General features: G+C 52.3%; 7 protein-coding genes across 7 annotated transcripts; 2 read left to right on the forward strand and 5 right to left on the reverse strand.

The window, feature by feature from the left end:
* Positions 1–708: 708 nt before the first annotated feature.
* Positions 709–2,250, reverse strand: BBK36DRAFT_1192915 (hypothetical protein; the record flags this gene model as incomplete). Its single annotated transcript, XM_024896787.1, has 2 exons — positions 2,089–2,250; positions 709–2,034 (listed from the first exon to the last, which is right to left on the reverse strand). The coding sequence occupies exons 1-2, from the start codon at positions 2,224–2,226 to the stop codon at positions 709–711; spliced, it is 1,464 nt and encodes a 487-aa protein (XP_024752364.1). The 5' UTR covers positions 2,227–2,250.
* Positions 2,251–2,712: 462 nt separating this feature from the next.
* BBK36DRAFT_1134647 (Prefoldin beta-like protein) lies at positions 2,713–3,391 on the reverse strand. The gene is made up of 4 exons (XM_024892375.1): positions 3,240–3,391; positions 3,078–3,148; positions 2,883–3,007; positions 2,713–2,826 (listed from the first exon to the last, which is right to left on the reverse strand). Exons 1-4 carry the CDS (start codon positions 3,298–3,300, stop codon positions 2,718–2,720), a joined length of 366 nt encoding a protein of 121 aa, XP_024752365.1. The 5' UTR covers positions 3,301–3,391; the 3' UTR covers positions 2,713–2,717.
* A 369-nt stretch (positions 3,392–3,760) lies between these two features.
* On the forward strand, positions 3,761–5,245 carry BBK36DRAFT_1134648 (vacuolar sorting protein). Its single transcript, XM_024892376.1, has 3 exons — positions 3,761–4,420; positions 4,487–4,937; positions 5,002–5,245. The coding sequence occupies exons 1-3, from the start codon at positions 3,798–3,800 to the stop codon at positions 5,221–5,223; spliced, it is 1,296 nt and encodes a 431-aa protein (XP_024752366.1). The 5' UTR covers positions 3,761–3,797; the 3' UTR covers positions 5,224–5,245.
* A 536-nt stretch (positions 5,246–5,781) lies between these two features.
* BBK36DRAFT_1113706 (S-adenosyl-L-methionine-dependent methyltransferase) lies at positions 5,782–7,689 on the forward strand (the record flags this gene model as incomplete). The annotated part of the gene is made up of 2 exons (XM_024889943.1): positions 5,782–6,028; positions 6,134–7,689. The coding sequence occupies 2 exons, from the start codon at positions 5,782–5,784 to the stop codon at positions 7,687–7,689; spliced, it is 1,803 nt and encodes a 600-aa protein (XP_024752367.1).
* A 229-nt stretch (positions 7,690–7,918) lies between these two features.
* BBK36DRAFT_2418 (hypothetical protein) lies at positions 7,919–8,347 on the reverse strand (the record flags this gene model as incomplete). The annotated part of the gene is made up of 3 exons (XM_024897979.1): positions 7,919–7,949; positions 8,018–8,117; positions 8,206–8,347. 3 exons carry the CDS (start codon positions 8,345–8,347, stop codon positions 7,919–7,921), a joined length of 273 nt encoding a protein of 90 aa, XP_024752368.1.
* Positions 8,348–9,716: 1,369 nt separating this feature from the next.
* On the reverse strand, positions 9,717–10,352 carry BBK36DRAFT_1166920 (hypothetical protein; the record flags this gene model as incomplete). The annotated part of the gene is made up of 2 exons (XM_024894981.1): positions 9,717–10,089; positions 10,168–10,352. The coding sequence occupies 2 exons, from the start codon at positions 10,350–10,352 to the stop codon at positions 9,717–9,719; spliced, it is 558 nt and encodes a 185-aa protein (XP_024752369.1).
* A 2,182-nt stretch (positions 10,353–12,534) lies between these two features.
* BBK36DRAFT_1113048 (hypothetical protein) lies at positions 12,535–16,191 on the reverse strand (the record flags this gene model as incomplete). The annotated part of the gene is made up of 5 exons (XM_024889868.1): positions 12,535–13,063; positions 13,137–13,351; positions 14,437–14,521; positions 14,588–14,985; positions 15,067–16,191. 5 exons carry the CDS (start codon positions 16,189–16,191, stop codon positions 12,535–12,537), a joined length of 2,352 nt encoding a protein of 783 aa, XP_024752370.1.
* Positions 16,192–18,496: the final 2,305 nt, after the last annotated feature.

Here is an 18,496-nt window from a genome sequence, read left to right on the forward strand (position 1 = left end):
ACCTCAAGCTCAAGGCCACACATACCAGAGCATCTTTGCAGCCCGCAGATCTCGGTGAGCCGTACACCGAACGTCACCAGTCATACATAAGTTTCTCAGTAAGTTTCGTCAAATTTCCGGCGTCTTGTCCCTGTTCGCATCATAGATCGAATGGCGCGCGGTATGAAGTAAGGAGCCGCCTAGCATGGCCGCGGTCCCACGTCGAAGCCTTCCGACGCGTATTTGCATGGGAGGATGCGTCTAGACGCGCTGCATGCGCATTATCGGCCAAGGGTTGCTCAGCTCGACCCTTGACTTCCGTCCTGCATGTGCTCCCGCATGCTTGTAGATGTCGTGGTCTCGGTCTTCTAAAATGTCGATGCGGTGCAGTTCAGTGTTGGAATTTCCAGCATATTTCACTAAATTCCATAGCACGCCTTTGTGCTCTTGGTCATGCTCTGCAGTCAAGTACTGCGTTCAAGTTTAGTGATTCCTCATCTCATCCGTAGGTCGACGACTTGCAGAGGCATCTTATCGCTCTCGTACACGTGCCCCTCCGGGTGATATGCCTCTCTGTAGAGGTTGTCGATGGAATGCTGATGAAAGGTCTCTGTGCGACTGCAGTTGAGGATGTGATCCAATCCCGGAGGATGGGTGAGTCGAAAGATGCCATGCCTGTACCCAGAGTCAGTCAGTCAGAGTACTATTAGTTCGGGTGGTTCTCTTAGCTTACTCGTTGTATCGCGGCGCACAAACGATGGCAATACTTTCAGGCATCATGACTTGATATCCCGCATGTGTGTGGAGATCGCGAGAACTCATAAAGCACGTCTGCGTTGGGTGCGTGTGGATCCAGCCCAGCATCAGCAGGTCCTCGCTCATACAGTAATCGAACAGAGCACTCTCGTTTTCCGTTTCGCAAGTATCGGGAGTCGATTTCTGATCTGGAATGAGGAGGCAGCGAACAAAGAGGGCGTTGTTGATGGGCGTTCCACAAAGGACACCACACGTCTCTAACCCGGCTGCCGTGTTCTTCGCGGCGATTTCGAGGAATCTTGCGCGCAGGCTGCTGGGGAGGAAAATCGACCGAATGGGATCGCCATTTTCAAGGTAGCCTCCAGGCTTGAAGGCGAGACGCTCTTTCTTTGTTTGAGGTGCTTCGACAGAGCTTTTGGGTGGCAAAGGAGGCTGGTTGGCATTAACCAACAGCCGTGAAGTGGCATCTGGCTGTTGATGGTCGTCAGGCCGAGTCTTACGGGGCACTTGGGGCGGGAGCATAGGCGTTGAAATATCGTCTCTGTCGTCCTTCAGCGAGGGAGGTCGGTCGAAATGCTCCTTGGGCGGTCTGGCAGGTTGGGCCTCCCTCGATGACGAGTAGTGGTTTTGTTCGTACTCGACGGGCCTCGGTCTGGAAAGGGATGGGTAATAGTAGTTCGTGGTGGTTACCGGGGGAGTTTGCTCGTAGCCGGCCAGTGCTGCGTCAATATCTCTGCGCTCCTGTGCCATGTCGAGTGTCCGCCGTGTTGCCTCCATTTGTCTGCGGAGATCGCCATCGTCGAACTGTGATGCTCTATTCTCCGTGACTCGCCTCTCTTCGTAGCCATGCTGTTTTGGTATCCGCGCATCCCAAACGCTGCTATGCTTGCTCGTACGCTTATCTCGCTCTCGCCGGCTCAGCTCTTGCTGTGCCAGATCCACTGCCAGATCTTGATGCTCTGCCGCATCTAGAATCCTTGCTTTTCCACTGAGGCTAGGGTCTTGAGCTGCGAAGCTAGCATAGCTCGATGAGGCCTGCTTCTTGTATCGTTCGGCGGCGGCGGCGGCGGACGGTGCTGTGCGCTCCCATTCTTTGTACGCGTTCTCGATTCCGGGCTTCAGTTGCTCAAGGCTTTCGATGACGCGATCGATGCGCTTCAACAGCAGCTTGTATGCCTTTTTATTTTCGGGGTCCTTCATATGCGGATGGGTGGGCAGGTATTTGAGGACCAGGACGGAGTGTCGATACAGCATCTTGTAGGCTCGTCCATAGTCGCCATCTGACAGAGCAAAGGATGCCTTTGAGTCATGTCAGCGCGTGAACCGATACGGTAGCAGGGCAACTGCTCGTACCTCCTGATATAGCGTATCTGCGGTGCGTATCCAGTGCTTCATGGCGATGTTGACGTTGAAGACAAAGTTCTCGGCCTGAGCCACGAGCTCCTCAATGCTCTGCGGCCGGCTCGGCGTCATATTTGGACGAGCCTCCATGGTTGCGACGAAGATGGCCCTCAAGAATAAACCAGAGGCGTCTCCTCTGCAAGGCCTGGGCTTTTTAAAGACACTGGTTCATGATCGTGAGATACGGTGTAGAGAGAACCGCGGAGAAAAGGAGCTGCCTGGCAGGCAGAAGAATAATGTTGGTGCTGTGTTGCTGGGAAGCTTGGAATATGAAGTAAGCAGGATTACACGTTCAACGTCAGGTCCCTCCAAGCACAATCAGTATGGCGGGGCAGAACCGCTAGAGAAGTTGGGGAAATAACAGCAAGGTTTAGTTGCATGTTCAGGCTAGGGAGATATAGTGCCGTGTCGCGGGCAAATGCTAAAAGGGGGGCGTCACAGGCAAGCGGTTACTACCTACTGTATATTCCTCTGCAATTATTCGAGTATCTTCACTGGGTGCCCTGGCGAGCTTGAGATTGAGGTGTTATTAGCTGCGATGCTGAGTAGCTTTGTGTTTGATTTACAATGTGGTTCGCTGTCTATTGTCCGCCAACGGCCGCCTGCGCTCCCGCCTGGATCTGAATAATCTCAGTCTTCTTCTTCTCGATGTTGGCCTGAGTCTCCTTGATCTGTCCCTCCAGTCTTGTGCTATAAAATGAGATCAGTTAGCTGTGAAGGCCACATGTGGATAGCAAGTGACTGACATTTCGCTCCCAATAAAGTCCAGCCGGCCCTTGACGGTGCTCTCGGCCTCAAACTTTTCCTGCTTGAGCAAGACAGGTCCTACCAACTTGTAGATGATCTCATCGTCGCCGATGTTTTCAAATTCCTTTGGGGTGTGTCAACTCTCATAACCCCTGGGCCTGTTCAACATTAGGGGGCTGGGACATATTGCCAACCTTTTGCACTCCGAGGTTCTCCTGTCTCTGGCCCTCCAGCTTTTGGCGTGAAGCCACTGTGTTTTGGAGATCTGGTAGCAATACAATGAGAATCAGCTGTAGGAGACGGCGAAGGGGGTATGGCTGGCCGCAGCAGGGATGGCTTCAGGTCCAGATACTCACCCTGCTGAAGTTTCTGATACTCCTCGGAAAGGGACTGCAGCTTGGCCTGGACCTCGGCCATGGTTGAGACTCAAGCCTTATTCTGCTGATCTGAACCTTCAAGTTGAACGCCTGCTTTGGTTCAACGTCAATATCAGCCTAATCTTGCTTGACAAAGTGCTAGAGTCAACTTGGAACTTGAACCGGTGACGCCCCGCTAACATAAGTCTCAGCAAACTGCAGCCCCGTTACAGACATAAGAATGTTACCCCGCCAGCGGTCAGTTAGCGCAGGTACAGCCCATGTTTTGGTTCTGCCTGTGATACGTTCATGTATCCAGTTCCTGTTTATAGCATCATCTTGCCCAGCTGGTATTCCGCCCTCTTTCTCTGGTGACCAGCTCAACTCGACCGACGGCGCGATCGATCCCACGAGGGCGGCTTACAAGTGACAAACGGCATCTATTGCCTCGGGCCTCGAGTCTCGTCTCTCCGAGACTAAACCTGGTGCCTCGGTCTCGTTGCATCATCGTCCTTCTACCTAAACAACAGACGAGACTACAAGACAAAGACCGCCATCATGTCCGTCAACTTCCGAGACCGGGCCATCGCCGAGGTCCAAAAGGCCATCAAAGCGGACAACGACAAGGAATACCAACAGGCCTTCGATCTGTACATGTCGTCGATGGAGCTGTGGGTCAAGGCCCTCAAGTGGGAGAAGAACAAGGCCATCAAGGCCACCATGCAGGAGAAGATGGCCACGTACCTGGACCGGGCCGAGAAGCTGAAGCAGTTCCTGCAGACCGAGAGCGAAGGCAACGCCACGGGCGGCAAGACGCCCATGGGGGCCAATGGATCCAGCGCAGGCGGCAAGGCGAAGCCGGCGGCAGAGGACGAGGACAACAAGAAGCTCCGCAATGCGCTGTCGGGAGCCATCCTGCAGGAGCGGCCAAACGTGCGGTGGGAGGACATTGCTGGCTTGGAGGGCGCCAAAGAGACGTTGAAGGAGGCCGTCGTGCTGCCCATCAAGTTCCCGAACCTGTTCCAAGGCAAGCGACAGGCGTGGAAGGGCATCCTGCTGTACGGCCCCCCAGGAACCGGAAAGAGTTATTTGGCCAAGGCCGTGGCTACGGAGGCAAACAGCACGTTCTTCAGTATCAGCAGTTCGGATCTAGTGAGCAAATGGATGGGTGAGAGTGAACGGTGAGTGTTCCGCTGCGCGACCGCATATGCGATGTCATGCGTTGTGCTGGCGCTAACTGCCATCAGGCTCGTCAAGCTCTTGTTCTCCATGGCTAGAGAGAACAAGCCGTCTGTCATCTTCATTGACGAGATTGATGCTCTTTGCGGCCCCCGAGGCGAGGGTGAATCCGAAGCTTCTCGACGTATCAAGACGGAAATACTCGTGCAGATGGACGGTGTTGGCAACGACAGCAAAGGCATCCTCGTATTGGGGGCCACCAACATTCCCTGGCAGCTCGATGCGGCTATTCGCCGTCGTTTCCAAAGACGCGTTCACATCGGCTTGCCCGACGCAAATGGGCGAGCGCGGATGTTCAAGCTTGCCATTGGAGACACGGACACTGCACTGAAACCGAGCGACTACAACACCCTGGCATCACTCTCAGATGGTTTCTCGGGCAGTGATATCGCCAACGTTGTTCAGAGCGCTCTGATGCGGCCTGTTCGCAAAATTCTACAAGCGACTCATTTCAAGCCAGTACGTTCTCAAAGCCTACTGAATAACCCGCTCGTATGATCTTGCTGATGCTAATGTTATCTAGGTAATGAAAAATGGCAAGAGGATGTTGACGCCCTGCTCTCCAGGAGACCCGGAGAAGATCGAGATGACATACGACGATGTCAAGCCAGACGAACTGCTGGCTCCGGACGTGACCCTTCAAGATTTTGAGATAGCCTTGGCCGATTCACATCCAACAGTGTCTAAGGATGATATCGCGAAACAGGTCGAGTGGACAAACGAGTTTGGAAGCGAGGGAGCTTAGGCAATGGGCGTGTCTTGGACGGAGAGGGAGTACATGGCACAGCGGCGCTTTGAGGAGTTCGAGGGGCATCTAGGCACTCTTTGCACATAAATGTCGAATTTGGGAAACGTAATGCGTCTGGCTTGCTAGAAATGGAAAACGAACCTGTTTATATTCGATTCACTTACTTTTCCTTGAGTCTTTATCATGGCTGATGGGGTTCTCGTCAGCGGCTTCTGTAATGCGGTTCGTTTTGGGGTGAAGACGGTCTGGCATTGTGCGTACAATTCTGTCTATACAGTAATCATCTACTACAGACACGCACAATCATCTGCGCGTTAACATAGAAGCATATCGGTTGTCTGGTGATGTAATGGACTGGCCATCCAAAGTTGGGATGCTGAACCAGCAAAAAGTGTGGATTGTCAGCGAGTGTGAAAATTTCGGTGAGGGCCCCGCCACACCGAGCCTCACCTGGAATTCTCCATGACTTCAATGTTTTCCAGCTACATGCAACCCTTCTCTTCGTCAGCATAACAACATATTCATCAGCGTTTCTTTTATTTTTCTTATCCCCTCATGGCGTCTCGCCTTGTCAGTAGACGCACGACTGTGGCGTGGCTGTTACGCCAGCCCTCAGCACCGACATGTGCTCGATCAGTGGCGACCACGGCAAAGTCTGCTGAGATGCTGAAAGCGACAAGCCCCGTCGCCCAGCAGCTTCTCCAGACGGGCATATGGAATCGCAGAGGCGGCAAGAGAGCTAGTAGCGCCCCTAAGGCTATAGAACCTCACAGGGTGAATATTGTGAGCCAAGGGCTTTGCGGTATGTGTTTCCTTGTCCTTCGCTTCAGTCATGGGTTGAAAGGGAGTTGATGGAGGGGCTATATGTATAAAGAGAGGTACGACTAACGACTGACTGGGTTTCTAGATGATATCATTAACTACATGGGCACTTCATTAGAGCGTCATCGAGGATGCGACCTGGTTGATCTGAATCCTGGCGTAGGGCTCTGGAGTCGAAAACTTCACGATTTTTTGGAGCCACGCAATCACATCATGATGGACCTTGACGCTCAGCTATACAGCCCATTTCTCGAGGACCTCATTTCAAAAAAAAATGTTCAGCTGATACCAAAGTCGGGTATCATATGGAAGGACCTCGTTGAGATGATCCAGACGAAGCTTTCTCACCAAGAAGTGCTCGCCGACAAGGCAACAGAGCCAAGACGCAACGACACGCTGCTAGTCACAGCCAACTTGTCCACGTTCCCGAAAAAGGCGTTTCTCGGATTTGACAGCATCAGCACGATGGTCATCTACCAGTTCATGTCCAGTATCAAGTCGTCTTCCTTGTTCCAGAAATACGGCATGGTGCGCATGCTCCTGTGGGTCAACGATGACGAGAAGCGCCGCCTCATCCCCAAGTCGATTAACCGTCGCAAGCGAGGCTCCTTTGAGGCCGAACTGGCGTGCGAGTGGGTTCACGAAGTCGCGGGACAAGAGCTGGAAGCCGAGAATCGACACACGCTCCGCGACGAGTGGATCAACAAGGAGTCCGGCCTCAATGTCCTGGCCAGGATGCAAGCAAAAGGCCTCCAGGTCCCTAAAGGACGGGAGTCGAAGACGTATAAGGAATCGCTACAATCAAAAGACCTTATGGGCAAGAAGCTGGCTGGAGTCCACGTGCCAGTGGTTGCACGGCCTTTCAAGAAGGAGCTGGAGGAGCTGGAAAGCGAGTTTGATGAGGAGGAGCATATAGGGCTATTGCCCGACCGACTGAAGGCACTTCGGAGCAGGAAAAAGTACGAGACCAGCCACTTTAGCATGTATTTAGAGATGCTGCAAGAACACGAGAGAATATCTGCCATGGCGACAGGGGATCCAGCGGCATTCAAAGAGGCCAACGAGGCCTGGAATGAAAAAATCGACAACATGAAGAAGAACCAGCGGATGGAGTTCAACGTCCTGAGGGATGGCTACCATCTATTCCGCCAGTCACCCCCAGCATTGCTCTGGGACCGACGAGAATACGAGCCGCTGACAGCCATGCCGGAAGAATTCTTTCCCAACGCACCGACGGCCCTCCTTGACCTCCAGCCCAAGGCGATGCATCCCCTCCTGCGAGAAATCGGTCCCAACAGCAACCACGCGGGCGACATATCGGACATTATGCTGCGGTCCTGGTGGAACCAGACGATCCTGCCGGCGCACAAGGCGATGGAGAGCCTATGGCCCGGGTTCGGCGACCTCGTTTCAGAGGTGCCGAGCCTGCGAGACGCTCAACGCGGAGGGTCGCCGTTGACGGGGCATGGGTCGCTGAGCGCGAGGAGCATCAACGAGGGGCAGTGGATTGAGCTGCTGGAGGCGTGGATGCGGTGGCCGTTTAAGCCCACGTATGGGCAGATGCTGGGGAGGATGTCGGAGGACGTTGATGATGTGGAGGAGGACGATGTAAAGTCGGGAGCAATTGCAATGGCGCCTTAGGAAGATATGGCTGCTATTCCTGCTATTTTGTACGATATTGCGAGACTATTAGAGTGTACAGCAGATGGATGGATATGGATATGACAAAGCTACTCATGATATAAAAGGAATAACATAGAAGAGACATCACAAGTCACGGATTGTAAATGGTAACGTCCAGGTAATTATTCAATTTGTTATCGTTATCGTTATTGTACAATAGTGTTTCGTAAGCTCGTGATAGCATCCCTTAGTTGGAATACTTGGGGTCGACCTGGTTCCTAAATTCCGGAGTCCGCATTAGAAACCCTTCAATCTCTTCATAGGCTAGGGATTTGTATATGCTTACCCTGAGGCCTTCTCATACATGCCACGGCCCGTATCCGTGATCTTCTCCTGGGTGTTGCGATCGATGTTGTGGCCGCTCTGCTTGGCGCCCATGGAGAAGGCTGCAACACACAATATGTCAGCTTTGGTGCTCATGCATTGATGATATGAGGGTACCTCTTGAGAAGAGCGGAAGTTGGATTTGCTTACCCTTGTCGACGTAGTCGTCCTGCTGGCCGCCCTGCTGGGGAGCAGCAGGGGCGGTGCCGTGAGTGCTCTGGTTGCCCTGGATGCCCGAGGACTCGTTCTGGTTCTCGCCGGACTTGCCCATAGCCTTCTTGACGAAATCCATTGTGATTGAGAGAGGTTGGTGGGGGATATTTCAAAGATGTTGTATTGTGTCGAGAGATTGTGTCGAGAGATTGGGTTGATTCGATTGTTGCTTGACTTGATAATGAAGAGCTGGAGGGAGAGGATCTCAAGGTTGCCCTTTATATACCCCAATCCGCCTCCTCATCGGTGGCGTTCTTCATGGAGCTTCATGCGGGATCCAATTGATGCTGTCCTTTGACGCCATGGCTGGCAAGCTGGGCCTTGAGCTCATAGCTGACGAAACTCGGTAATAGCAGAATAGCTTAATCCCACAAAGAAGCTTGTGCCTCATTCCACAACAGAAGACGGGCATCGAATCAAGAGGGACAACGCTGCTTTGCTCGTACGTCATAGTGTGCTTGATCAAGTTTACCCCATGTTGAACAAGCATTGCAATGCTACGTAAGGACGGATATTTCCAAAAATATCTTGGAAGCCGAGTTACAGATTCATTCATCTAGACTGGAAGCTTATTGGGAAAATCGGGGCTTCGGAGGGAGATCGTTGCCGTTGGTGGTTTTGCGGTTCTGATGCCGATCTTGCATCATAGCTTCTTTGGTTTCGATCTCCGATACGATTATGCCCTCCTGGCCAAGTTTTGGACACACAGTTGTTGAGCGTTGTGGTTCCCGAGGAGCATAGAGCATGATGGAAACTGATGTAATGATGGGTGAAATAGAAGCACAAAGATAGTAGTTGGCATGGAAAGAGAATCATTGTAGTATATACATTGCTCTATAAACTCAGGTCAGTCTGCTTGATCCGTCTGCCCTTCTATGCAAGTCCTTTGATTCATAGACCACACTGTGGGCGGCATCATTGCCTCCATTACTCTAATATTCGGCCCAGATAGTAAGAAAAAAAAGAGACTCTCCTCCCTCCCCATCCGTCCATCGCAATAAGTTCTACCGCCGATATAACGTTGCCCAAACACAAAACCGAGAGGTTCCAGCCAAGCAAAAACAGATTTCCAACGCCCCGCTCATAATGCATGTATAACGTTACAAAATCATCCAACATTACCCAGGAATATCCCCATAACGACCGTTGCAGCATGGCGTCAGCATGAAGACACGATTATACCGAAATTTGCTCCTCAATGCTGTGCCTCGTTTCGTTTCGTCAACACCGAGTGATCGGCCGGCCATCGAGGTTGAAGCTCAGACTGTTCGGCTTCGCTATTGGTGACCAACTTGTTCCGGCAGACGAAAGCTTGCATCACTCGGCATTGACAGATGGAAAGAAAGAAAGGAAAAAGAGGAAAGAAAAAGGGATATCGATCATTTCCCCTCTCCTTCTATTCCCTTCCCCCTCCCATTGTCCCCTTGTTCAAATCGGCATCGTCAGTGTCATGACCTGGCAAACACCTGGTACGCCATAATCATGACCCAGAACAGAAAGATGGCCCCCGTCAAGGCCATGGCAAAGACTAGGTCCCAGCACTGGCAGATCTGCTTCTGCTGCAGCCACGCCAGCGTCTCCTGGCTGGGGCCCTTGGGGTCCTGCTTGAAGACGTTGCGGTCGCAGGTGTCCTGGATCGAGCCGTTGGGCCCCCAGAGCTCGAGCGAGACGACGACGAGGCCCACGAGCCACAGGACGAAGAGCATGAAGGCCCCGATCATGACAATGGCCGGCAGCAGGCGGCGGCGGGCGATGAGCCAGAAGATGCCGAAGATGAAGAGGATCGCGATGGCGCCGACGGTGATGTAGTAGGGAAAATACCTGCAAGGGAGAGAGAGGGGACTCGCTGTCAGTTGTCTTCAAGCAATTTGTTTGCGATACAGTTCTGGGGCTGCTTACCAGGGAATGGGCAGCTCGAGCTGGTTCTGTATCTGGATGAAGCTTCCAAAGACGCCAATGATGGTGCAGGCGCACAGCAGCATGACGAAGATCCAAAAGTTGAGCTGCAGAGGCGGCCAGTTGTACGTGCGGATGTGCGTCGTCACGACCTTTCGCTCGTAGACGACCGAGGTGCCGCTCAGCATGGAGCGTGGGCCCGCCATCATGATTTGACTCGATGTTCTTCTATCTCTTCTCCCTCTCTTTCTCCCCTTTCTCCTCCTTCTTGTTCTTCGTCGGCCCCTCAGATATTAACGTTCTCCAGGCGCTATCGACGCAAAGTCCCCTCGATATCCAATCGTACAAGTTGTGTGTATAGTCGATCGGTCTGTCGGTACTGTTCGAGGCTGGTGAGAGAAGGGCGCGATTGGTTGTTCAATTGTCTTGGACGCAAATCGAATGGTCAATGGCTATTGGGTGTATGGAGAGGATGTATGGTATATCGATCGATGCTGGATAAAGTGTCGGTATATAACGGCCAGCTCGAGAGCGAGAAGGCGGCTCCCAGGGGCCACACAGCTGACTGGATCTGTCGCCTCGTCGGTTCCGATAGGTGACGATGCACGGCGGCGGAGCTACCGCTTTCTTCTTGCCGCGTCGCCTGTGGTGAGTATTATTCTGGAAGGCCACCCGCGTCCTGGATGATGGTTCCCCGTCACCGTCCGTCTGATGTCGTCTGTCGTCTGCTCTCCGAGCTCGTGCTTGTACCGGTACAAAAGAGCCAGCAAGCAGCCTGAACAAGGCAGATCGAGGCGATCAGAAGCCCTACCAGCCGCCCTGTCGGGATGCCGGGCTCTTCGGTACTGCTGGGCCCCAGCCAGGCCTCGCAGGTCTAGAAGTCCTTGGCCCTTCTTCTGCCTGCTGCGATGCGACGTGCTGTATTGTAAGAAGCGCCCAACCAGCGGCGGTGCACGAGCCCAAGCCCCCACTGCTGGAAGAAGCGTGTCGAGCACTGATTGATGAAGGAAAGTCGGTGCGAGTCCAAGGCCTTCAGGGCTCTCCCCTTGCATGTGCGTCAGTGTCTGGAGGCGCGAACCAGGGGGGTGCGGAGGAGGAGGGGCGAGTTTCTCTCTCTCTGCGTGCGTGTTTCTTTGTACGTACGGGTGAGTATGATGTTCTTCGGTGAAAGAACTACAGTATTTGAGTATCGAATCAACTCCCACCGCTTGTAATTCTGGTGAGCATCGGCCGGATACCGTATGTGACAAAGATGCGATCAGCTTATGTACATGCAAAGTGCGCGCGTCGCTGCAAACCGGAGCAGTTGATTCCAGCAGGAGAAAGGCGAAGAGGGGCCATGGTTGGATACAGCTGTTAGAAGGCGGTATAGCTGCGCGCTTTCGAGGTGGCTGGCATCCTCTCTGCTGTGGTTCGTGTTCCTCTTTTTTTCTCTCTCAGTGGTATTAGCTGGAAAATGAGATGGCTGGGGATGTGACAGTTTACAGTGAGCCTGTGATCCGTCACACACCAATTACGCCGTACTAGGTACGAGTAATAGAAGAGAAGCCAATTGGTTTCCATCGTCTACGGTGGAACTAGACGCATTACTTTCGTACGTATAGTTTTGAACTCAACTGTACTTCATGGAGAGACTCGACATTGACTCAAATAGTCTCAACCTGGAGTCAACCCTGAAGTCCCAACTGACGGCCACCATGTAAGCAACCCCCGTTAAGCTGCATGCATCCTCACTCACCCTCTGGTATTCCATCGCCTTTACCGCCTTACTCGTACATGACCATCACCGCCCTTATCACCCCATCCACTCTTTTACGGTAAAAGTACTCGTACTTCCAAGTCTTTGCTACTACCGCCCCATAGCGGAGAAGCGGGACCTTCGGGGCCATTCGCAGAGCATCCGGGGGGTTCAAGTGCCGCCTCCGGGCCTCCACCGCCTCTCAGTGCCGGTACGTGGCTATTGGCGATGCTTCATGATGGGACGGAGCAAGGAATGCTTCGTACATGAGTGCATACATGTTGCGTTGAACCATACATTACATTGCAGTTGTATGCTCGGTGTTGCCACTTTAGGGCGTGTACTACTGCATGTTCTGCTCTCTTGCCGTGCCTCGAAGTATGTCCACGCAATGCTTCTCCTTGCCTTGATATTGCTGTGCATATGCGGGCTTTGAAGTAGGTGTGGCATGAACACGCGGTAAACAATGGTATGATGCTGCAGTCTCACATTGTCATTTTCTTGCCACAGCAGCACTGCGAGAGAACGGGTCATAAGCGATGTATTGATAGACGTTCATTCATACAGTTGTATCATCCCAGCTTCCAGTCTTGTTCCATGCATATCAAACGACTCAACAGACATCTACTCCACTACTCCCTATCATCCTCGTGAAATACCAAGGCTCGAACCTCGATGCTCTCCCTCGTCGGCGCATTCGCAGGCGAGCTCGCGTCCGTAAACGCCGTGTGCGGCACCCGCCTCGCCCTTCCGTCCGTCTTGCTATCGAAGCACTTGATCAGAATCACCTCCTCCGGCGTCAAACCCGACTTGTAGAACCACCGGTGACCCTTGTTGTGTCGCACGCTGAGCGTCTCTCCGTTGCGCGTAGGGTAGATCAAGCCCACGGGGACGAGGTCTTCCTCCGCGACAGAGTCCGCCTCGGCAACGGCGAGGGGGTCCCGCAGGATCTGCTTGATCGGGCGCCAGACGTTGATGATCTGGACGCGGCCCTTGAGGAGCTCGTCGGCTTGCTCGGGGAGGTGATAGGGCACGCGGGAGAGGGCCGCGGAGTAGGACTGGTCGATGTGGACGCGCTGGACCGGGCCGCGGCCGGTGTTGTCGTTGGCATTGGTACGGCGGATGGTGTGGTCAAAGATGAAGATTTTGGACGCTCCGGTCCTACGCACAGAGTGTCAGTTGTACAGTTTGAAGAAATAGACAAGGTGAGTGGGAGTGTTGAAAAAGCACTTACACATCCTTGAGGAGCTGCTCCGTCTCCGGGTAATACGCCGCCTTGATCTGCTCATCGTCCAAAAAGTCCTTCTCGACCGAAGTGTGGCGATGAATCTGGAAGCCGTTCTTGTCGAGCGTGTAATTGCTCTCTTCTCCCGCAACGTCCTTGATGGTCACCTTTTGCGAGTCTACCGGCCGCTGCAAGAACGTCTCTGGTCTTCCCACGTATGAAGGCTCCGGAGGGGAGCCATCTTCGTTGTCCTTGAAGTAGTTGAGAACAGTCTCTACGTCGTGCTTGGGCACGCTCTTGTAGCTGGTTTGCTGGTCCACCTGTGGTTGGAACTGGACGCCCTGGATGGAGCTGAAGTCAGAGCTGGGGATGGCACTCTGGACTGCTGCGGCCGCCATTGTGTCACTCTGGTATGTCTCTTGTGTAGGTTTAAAAGTAAACACAAAATCTTTAGTCTTGTTCTTAATTCTTGATCTTGATTAGAGGGATATGCAGGTATTGTTGATTAATATGGCACCAGGGCAGTCTCACGCACTTTATATATATATGTCTTGTCTCGCCTTTTGCAAGAGGTTCCCCGCGAGCACGCCATTTCCCGACCACCATTCACCAAGAGGGATTGATAATCCACCGCAACCGCTACGACTTACACCTCCAATCCAATAGAAGCGCAACGTCATTATCAGGAGTTGCCACGCCCTTCCCCTCAACTGGCTATTCCCGAGCACTTCGGATGATTTGAAATCTGCCTCCGTGAGCTTCTCATATTTGTTATTGTCTGAAGGATCGGTGCGGAGCGGAGAAAGGTGTCCAACGGCATGAATTTGGAACCTTATGTGATAGCTCAGTTAGAGTTTGCGGAGTGACAGATAGACTACCGGATATCCCAAGGAGCGGCTATTGTGAGCTTACACCTTGTAAGCCACAATCAACTCACTATATCGCAGAAGTTGAGACGGATATATCTCGCCAACTGATGTCTCCTACGCAGTACGACGTGCGGATTACTGAAACCGAGGATTGGCAATTGAGATTAGAAATACATATAATGACGCGAAAATATAGTCGTTTGCAACATTCAACGCTATGCAGCAATAACAGAAAGCTATCAGGAACATGAGAAGACAGCTATCAAGCTCAAAGAGCTCAGCTTACAAGATAAAAAAACTCAGAAATATGGAACCCACCGCCCTCTATAGCTAAAAATAAGACGAGTGTAGTCTAGTAGCCATCTTATAGGAAAAAGTTCAAGCCAGGCTCAGTCATATGTATGGACGACCCTCGTAATAGACGTCCCGTCATCAAGCACCTCAGTCTTCTCTTCCAAGGTGTAACCTCCCCATTTGGGCAGCAGAATGGTCCAGACGTACCAATACAGTACACCAGCCACAATCCTAAAGAGATAGAAAGTTAGTTGCCAATTCGTCGAGAACAAGTCAATCGATGGAATAATAACGTACGTTCCCATCCCCACCACCGCATACGTTGCGTACCATAGCCCTCCGGAGGGTTTCTCCTTCGGTGGGAAGAAGGGGGCAGCAAGCAGCGCAATGCTCAGAAGGATCCTCAGTATAACAGCGGGCAACCACGCTTTATACGGCCTCCTGATGTCCGGCCGTTTGAACCGTAGCCACACAAGTCCGACGCCCATGGCCAACGTAAAGACTTGGCCGGGATAGCCTTCCACCTCGAGAATGAAGGAGTAAGACTCCGTGGTGGGCGGTAGCACAATGACGAGAAATGAAGGTATAAAGTTGACGATGAGGCCCCCAAACGGCGAGTTGAAGGGCTTCGTCGAAGCAAGTATATCGGAGAATGGCAAGAAGCCCTGTCTGGCAATCTCTTGCTTCAGCCGTGCCTTGTAAACAGAAAATGTTAGCTTTCACATCGACCGAAGAATGCTTTTTCTTTCCTTCTAGACAGCAAATGTCAAGCTTACCATTGCAAAAGCAACAACAAAGACGTTGCCCACTGCTGAAAGAGCAACGGCCAAAGGCAAGATCCTTCTGCCCACCTGCTCGCCAAACACGCGCTGAAAGAACAAGGCCGCAATGAGCTCGCCGCTCCCCTTGATCTCGTCAATGGGAACGACGATAAAGTAGGCCACGTTGATGAGCGTATACATGGCGCATGAAGTCACCAGAGCGGTCAGCGTGACAGAGCGTAGAGTCCGCACGGGGTCCTTGACCTCGTTGAGCACGTTGCTCACGTTGTCCAGTCCGGCATAGGCGTAAAAGACCTTGAACAGCGACGTCGATATAATGCCCCAGTTCCACACACTGTCATCCCACAGATGATCCCACGACAACGGATTCTTCTGGATCGAGGTATCCAGCGGTGGTTGGAAGACTACAACGTAGAGACCGGCGAAGATCATGAAGACGACGATGCCAACCTTGACCCAGCCAAGAAAGTCTTGTATCTTGACGCCTGCTTTGGGCGTCACTGCGTGAATAGCCGTTACAGCCACCAGGAGAGCCACCGCCAGTCCCTTTGCTGCAAAGGCGCCCGCGTTGTCTACGCCATATGCAAAGAGCACATAACGGCTGAAGATGACGCAGTTGCTGGCAGTGAAGCCGAGAAAGACGGCGTTGATGGCGACCTGCGTCGTCGCAAAGAGCTTAGGGTAACGGTAGGTGAACTCGAGATAGACCTTGACGCCTCCTGATCGCGGCAGCATGCAGCCGTACTCGAGAGACACGGCCAGTCCAGCTGCAGCAACCAGCGTGCCAACGATCCATAGCAACAGAGCTAGGCCCGGGCTGCCCACCGACTGAAGGATGGCTCCGGGCGTCGCGAAGATGCCGCTGCCGATGACTCTGGATATGACGAGGATGTAGGCGCTCTGCCAGCTTAGTGTCCGGCCTAGAGTGGACGTCTCCGGCAGTACATCGTCCTCGACGGCCCGGGATGGGTGAACTTGGCCCGCGGCGTTTTCGGTCTCGCTCAGCGTCGCTATCGTGTCGTATTTGTTGTCGTCTGGCCCTACAAGAATAGGCCTCGGAGAGTCTCGTAGCAGCGGCTGCTGCTCGCTCCCAGCGGCATCAGCATCATGGCCAGCCATGATGAACGCCTGCTGATGTTATGTCTTTTGAAGATAAGGTAGAGGTTGAAATACTCTCAACCTTGCATGTGTCTGTAACCGAAGCTGGGGTATATATCGCAAAACAAAAGAGTAAACAACCTCTCCTCTCATAAGCTTCAAATCGGGCACAAAGACCGAGGCTTGCCACTACCCAACGGCCTGCTCGGGTCATCAACACGGCATTGCTACCCAGAGAGCCGAATCACATCACAGGTCAGATAGCAGCAGTTATCAACGGGAGGGGAGGGAGGATTCAAGCGAAACAAAGGGACTGCTCTCGGGCAAGCCAAGTATGTAGCATCAGATAATAACATCAACGGCCTGCATATGGCACACAGACACACCCAGACAACTGACAAACCCTCCTCAGGATCAATTCCGGAGATCCCATGCCCATCAAGCGGCAGCATGACACGCACACAAGACGCGCCATCGTCAGCGAAATCGAGGATTGCGCGATTCGCTGGGATTAATAAAGCTGCTGAAACCGCCCAGATTCCATGGCGCGACTGCGACCTGCTCGCACGTCATCGCCCGCCTTGCCGCAGATAACCAGGCCGGCATTTCATAGGCAGTCAAAGCAGTGCTTATCATTCCGTCAACAATGGCGAATGAACGAGACATATCGGGCATGTGGGCGCGGACTAGTATGTAGTTGTTAACTACCTTAGTATAATGATGTGAGTTTCCAGTTACTGTATGAGAAACTGTCTGATATGCATGAGAAACCCAGTTTCAACATGTGCGACATCGAATAACAGCTGCAGGCTTTATAAGACAACGCCCGGTTGCACTAGGTACCTGGTAATCTCAAATCATCCGCCACACCCACGATTTCAAGATGAAGTTACGACAGATTTCAGATAAAGAGGGATATAAACACCTAAATCGCATGTGATTTGCTGTTCATGCAGTTATCTAATCAGCTCCTCCGACAACTCATCTCCTATAATTGGGCGCCACCAGTTGTCTTTTATACAGGAAAATAATAGAAGGTAATGCATCGAGATAGAATAATGATAATGCTTGTGGTTTGTTCACTTGCCCCTACAGCGCGGAGTCTGCGCGCCCAGTGGCTAATGAGATTGTCACAAAGGCCCAATCCGACTCGCTCCGCAGTATCTTCATTCCGCAATGACGGTCGCTCGGTTCTTCGTGATAATCAAAGGCAAACTCACGCTGAAGCCAGACATGGCTTACATTTAAACATTACTAGGTGGCGACATCTAGTCAAGCGCCAGAAGATGAGTGACAACAGTTCCAATATCTTCAGATCAATGGCGCTGTATGGGCATCTACTATCGAAAGCATAGCCGATACCCGTTGATGGACTGTTATCCTGTACTCTGTAGTTCAGACAAGTGGAAGGACGAAGCCAGAATTGAGTCAAGAAGCTTGGTTGAAGCGGATGTTCCCTCCGTTTGACAAAGTCTGGTGAGTGAAGATGATTCAGATGGTCTGGCGAGAGCGACTGTACTGCGTGGCTATTGTTAGGTAGAAATGTCGTCCAAAAGTTCGACACCTGAACAACATACCTACTTGGCGCCAGCCTGAAGAAGGGCCAGATGGAGGCTGGACTCATCCACGAAGCGATGTCGCAAGTTGAGCTGCGCAAGAAAGACTCGCTATACCTCGTTGGCTTCGGCGTCACGCCCCGGCTAGTCCCTCCCTACCCATTCAACACCGTCCGCCTTAGCAGTTGCTGAGAGACCTAACTGAGCTGTCCACCGACCGATTGAAAGCAAGAATGCCATAAATGATGCCGCTCGGTTGGATTAACGCACGGAGATCGAGGTCGCAAAACAACTCCCTTGCCCAGTGTCACCAATAGCGCCGATCATGAGATGTTTTCGCGGACATAATACATGCTGTACGTCCCGAATGTAATAGGAGGCATTCGATGTAGACAAGTGACTTGAATAAACGATGCCGGCGAGCAAAAGCCGGGCTTGAGTTAAGAGGGTGAACACATAGAGACAAGCAAGGTCGTCCAATCTTTAAACGAGATATACATGCGCATCACTATCAGATCGAGCGGCACTTACAGTCATGTGGAGAAACCAACTATGGTCAAGCTGGGCTTCCTCTCAGGATTTTCCTTTCAAGGTGTCATTGTTGTTTCCCCCAAAGCCTTCTTGGATACACGGAGGTGATGATAGAACGTTAAGGAAAGATGTGGCGAGAGAAGCCCAATGGGTAGTAATAGAATGTGATTACTTGCATAATTCAGATGCCATAATAAGACATTGAACTGCTGTTCCCTGTTCAAACATGATTCAAGTTC

The sequence above is a fragment of the Trichoderma citrinoviride genome (genome assembly GCF_003025115.1).
Source record: "Trichoderma citrinoviride strain TUCIM 6016 unplaced genomic scaffold BBK36scaffold_3, whole genome shotgun sequence".
In the NCBI taxonomy this organism is placed as follows: Eukaryota; Fungi; Ascomycota; class Sordariomycetes; order Hypocreales; family Hypocreaceae; genus Trichoderma; species Trichoderma citrinoviride.

Excerpts from the sequence above, each read along its gene's own strand:
- BBK36DRAFT_1134647 (XM_024892375.1), bottom strand. The coding sequence starts at position 3,300 with ATGGCCGAGGTCCAGGCCAAGCTGCAGTCCCTTTCCGAGGAGTATCAG. Across the intron at positions 3,149-3,239 it reads GTATCAGAAACTTCAGCAGG|ATCTCCAAAACACAGTGGCT; the intron begins GTGAGTATCTGG and ends TATTGCTACCAG. Across the intron at positions 2,827-2,882 it reads GACTTTATTGGGAGCGAAAT|CACAAGACTGGAGGGACAGA; the intron begins GTCAGTCACTTG and ends CTCATTTTATAG.
- BBK36DRAFT_1134648 (XM_024892376.1), top strand. The coding sequence starts at position 3,798 with ATGTCCGTCAACTTCCGAGACCGGGCCATCGCCGAGGTCCAAAAGGCC. Across the intron at positions 4,421-4,486 it reads TGGATGGGTGAGAGTGAACG|GCTCGTCAAGCTCTTGTTCT; the intron begins GTGAGTGTTCCG and ends AACTGCCATCAG. Across the intron at positions 4,938-5,001 it reads AAGCGACTCATTTCAAGCCA|GTAATGAAAAATGGCAAGAG; the intron begins GTACGTTCTCAA and ends AATGTTATCTAG.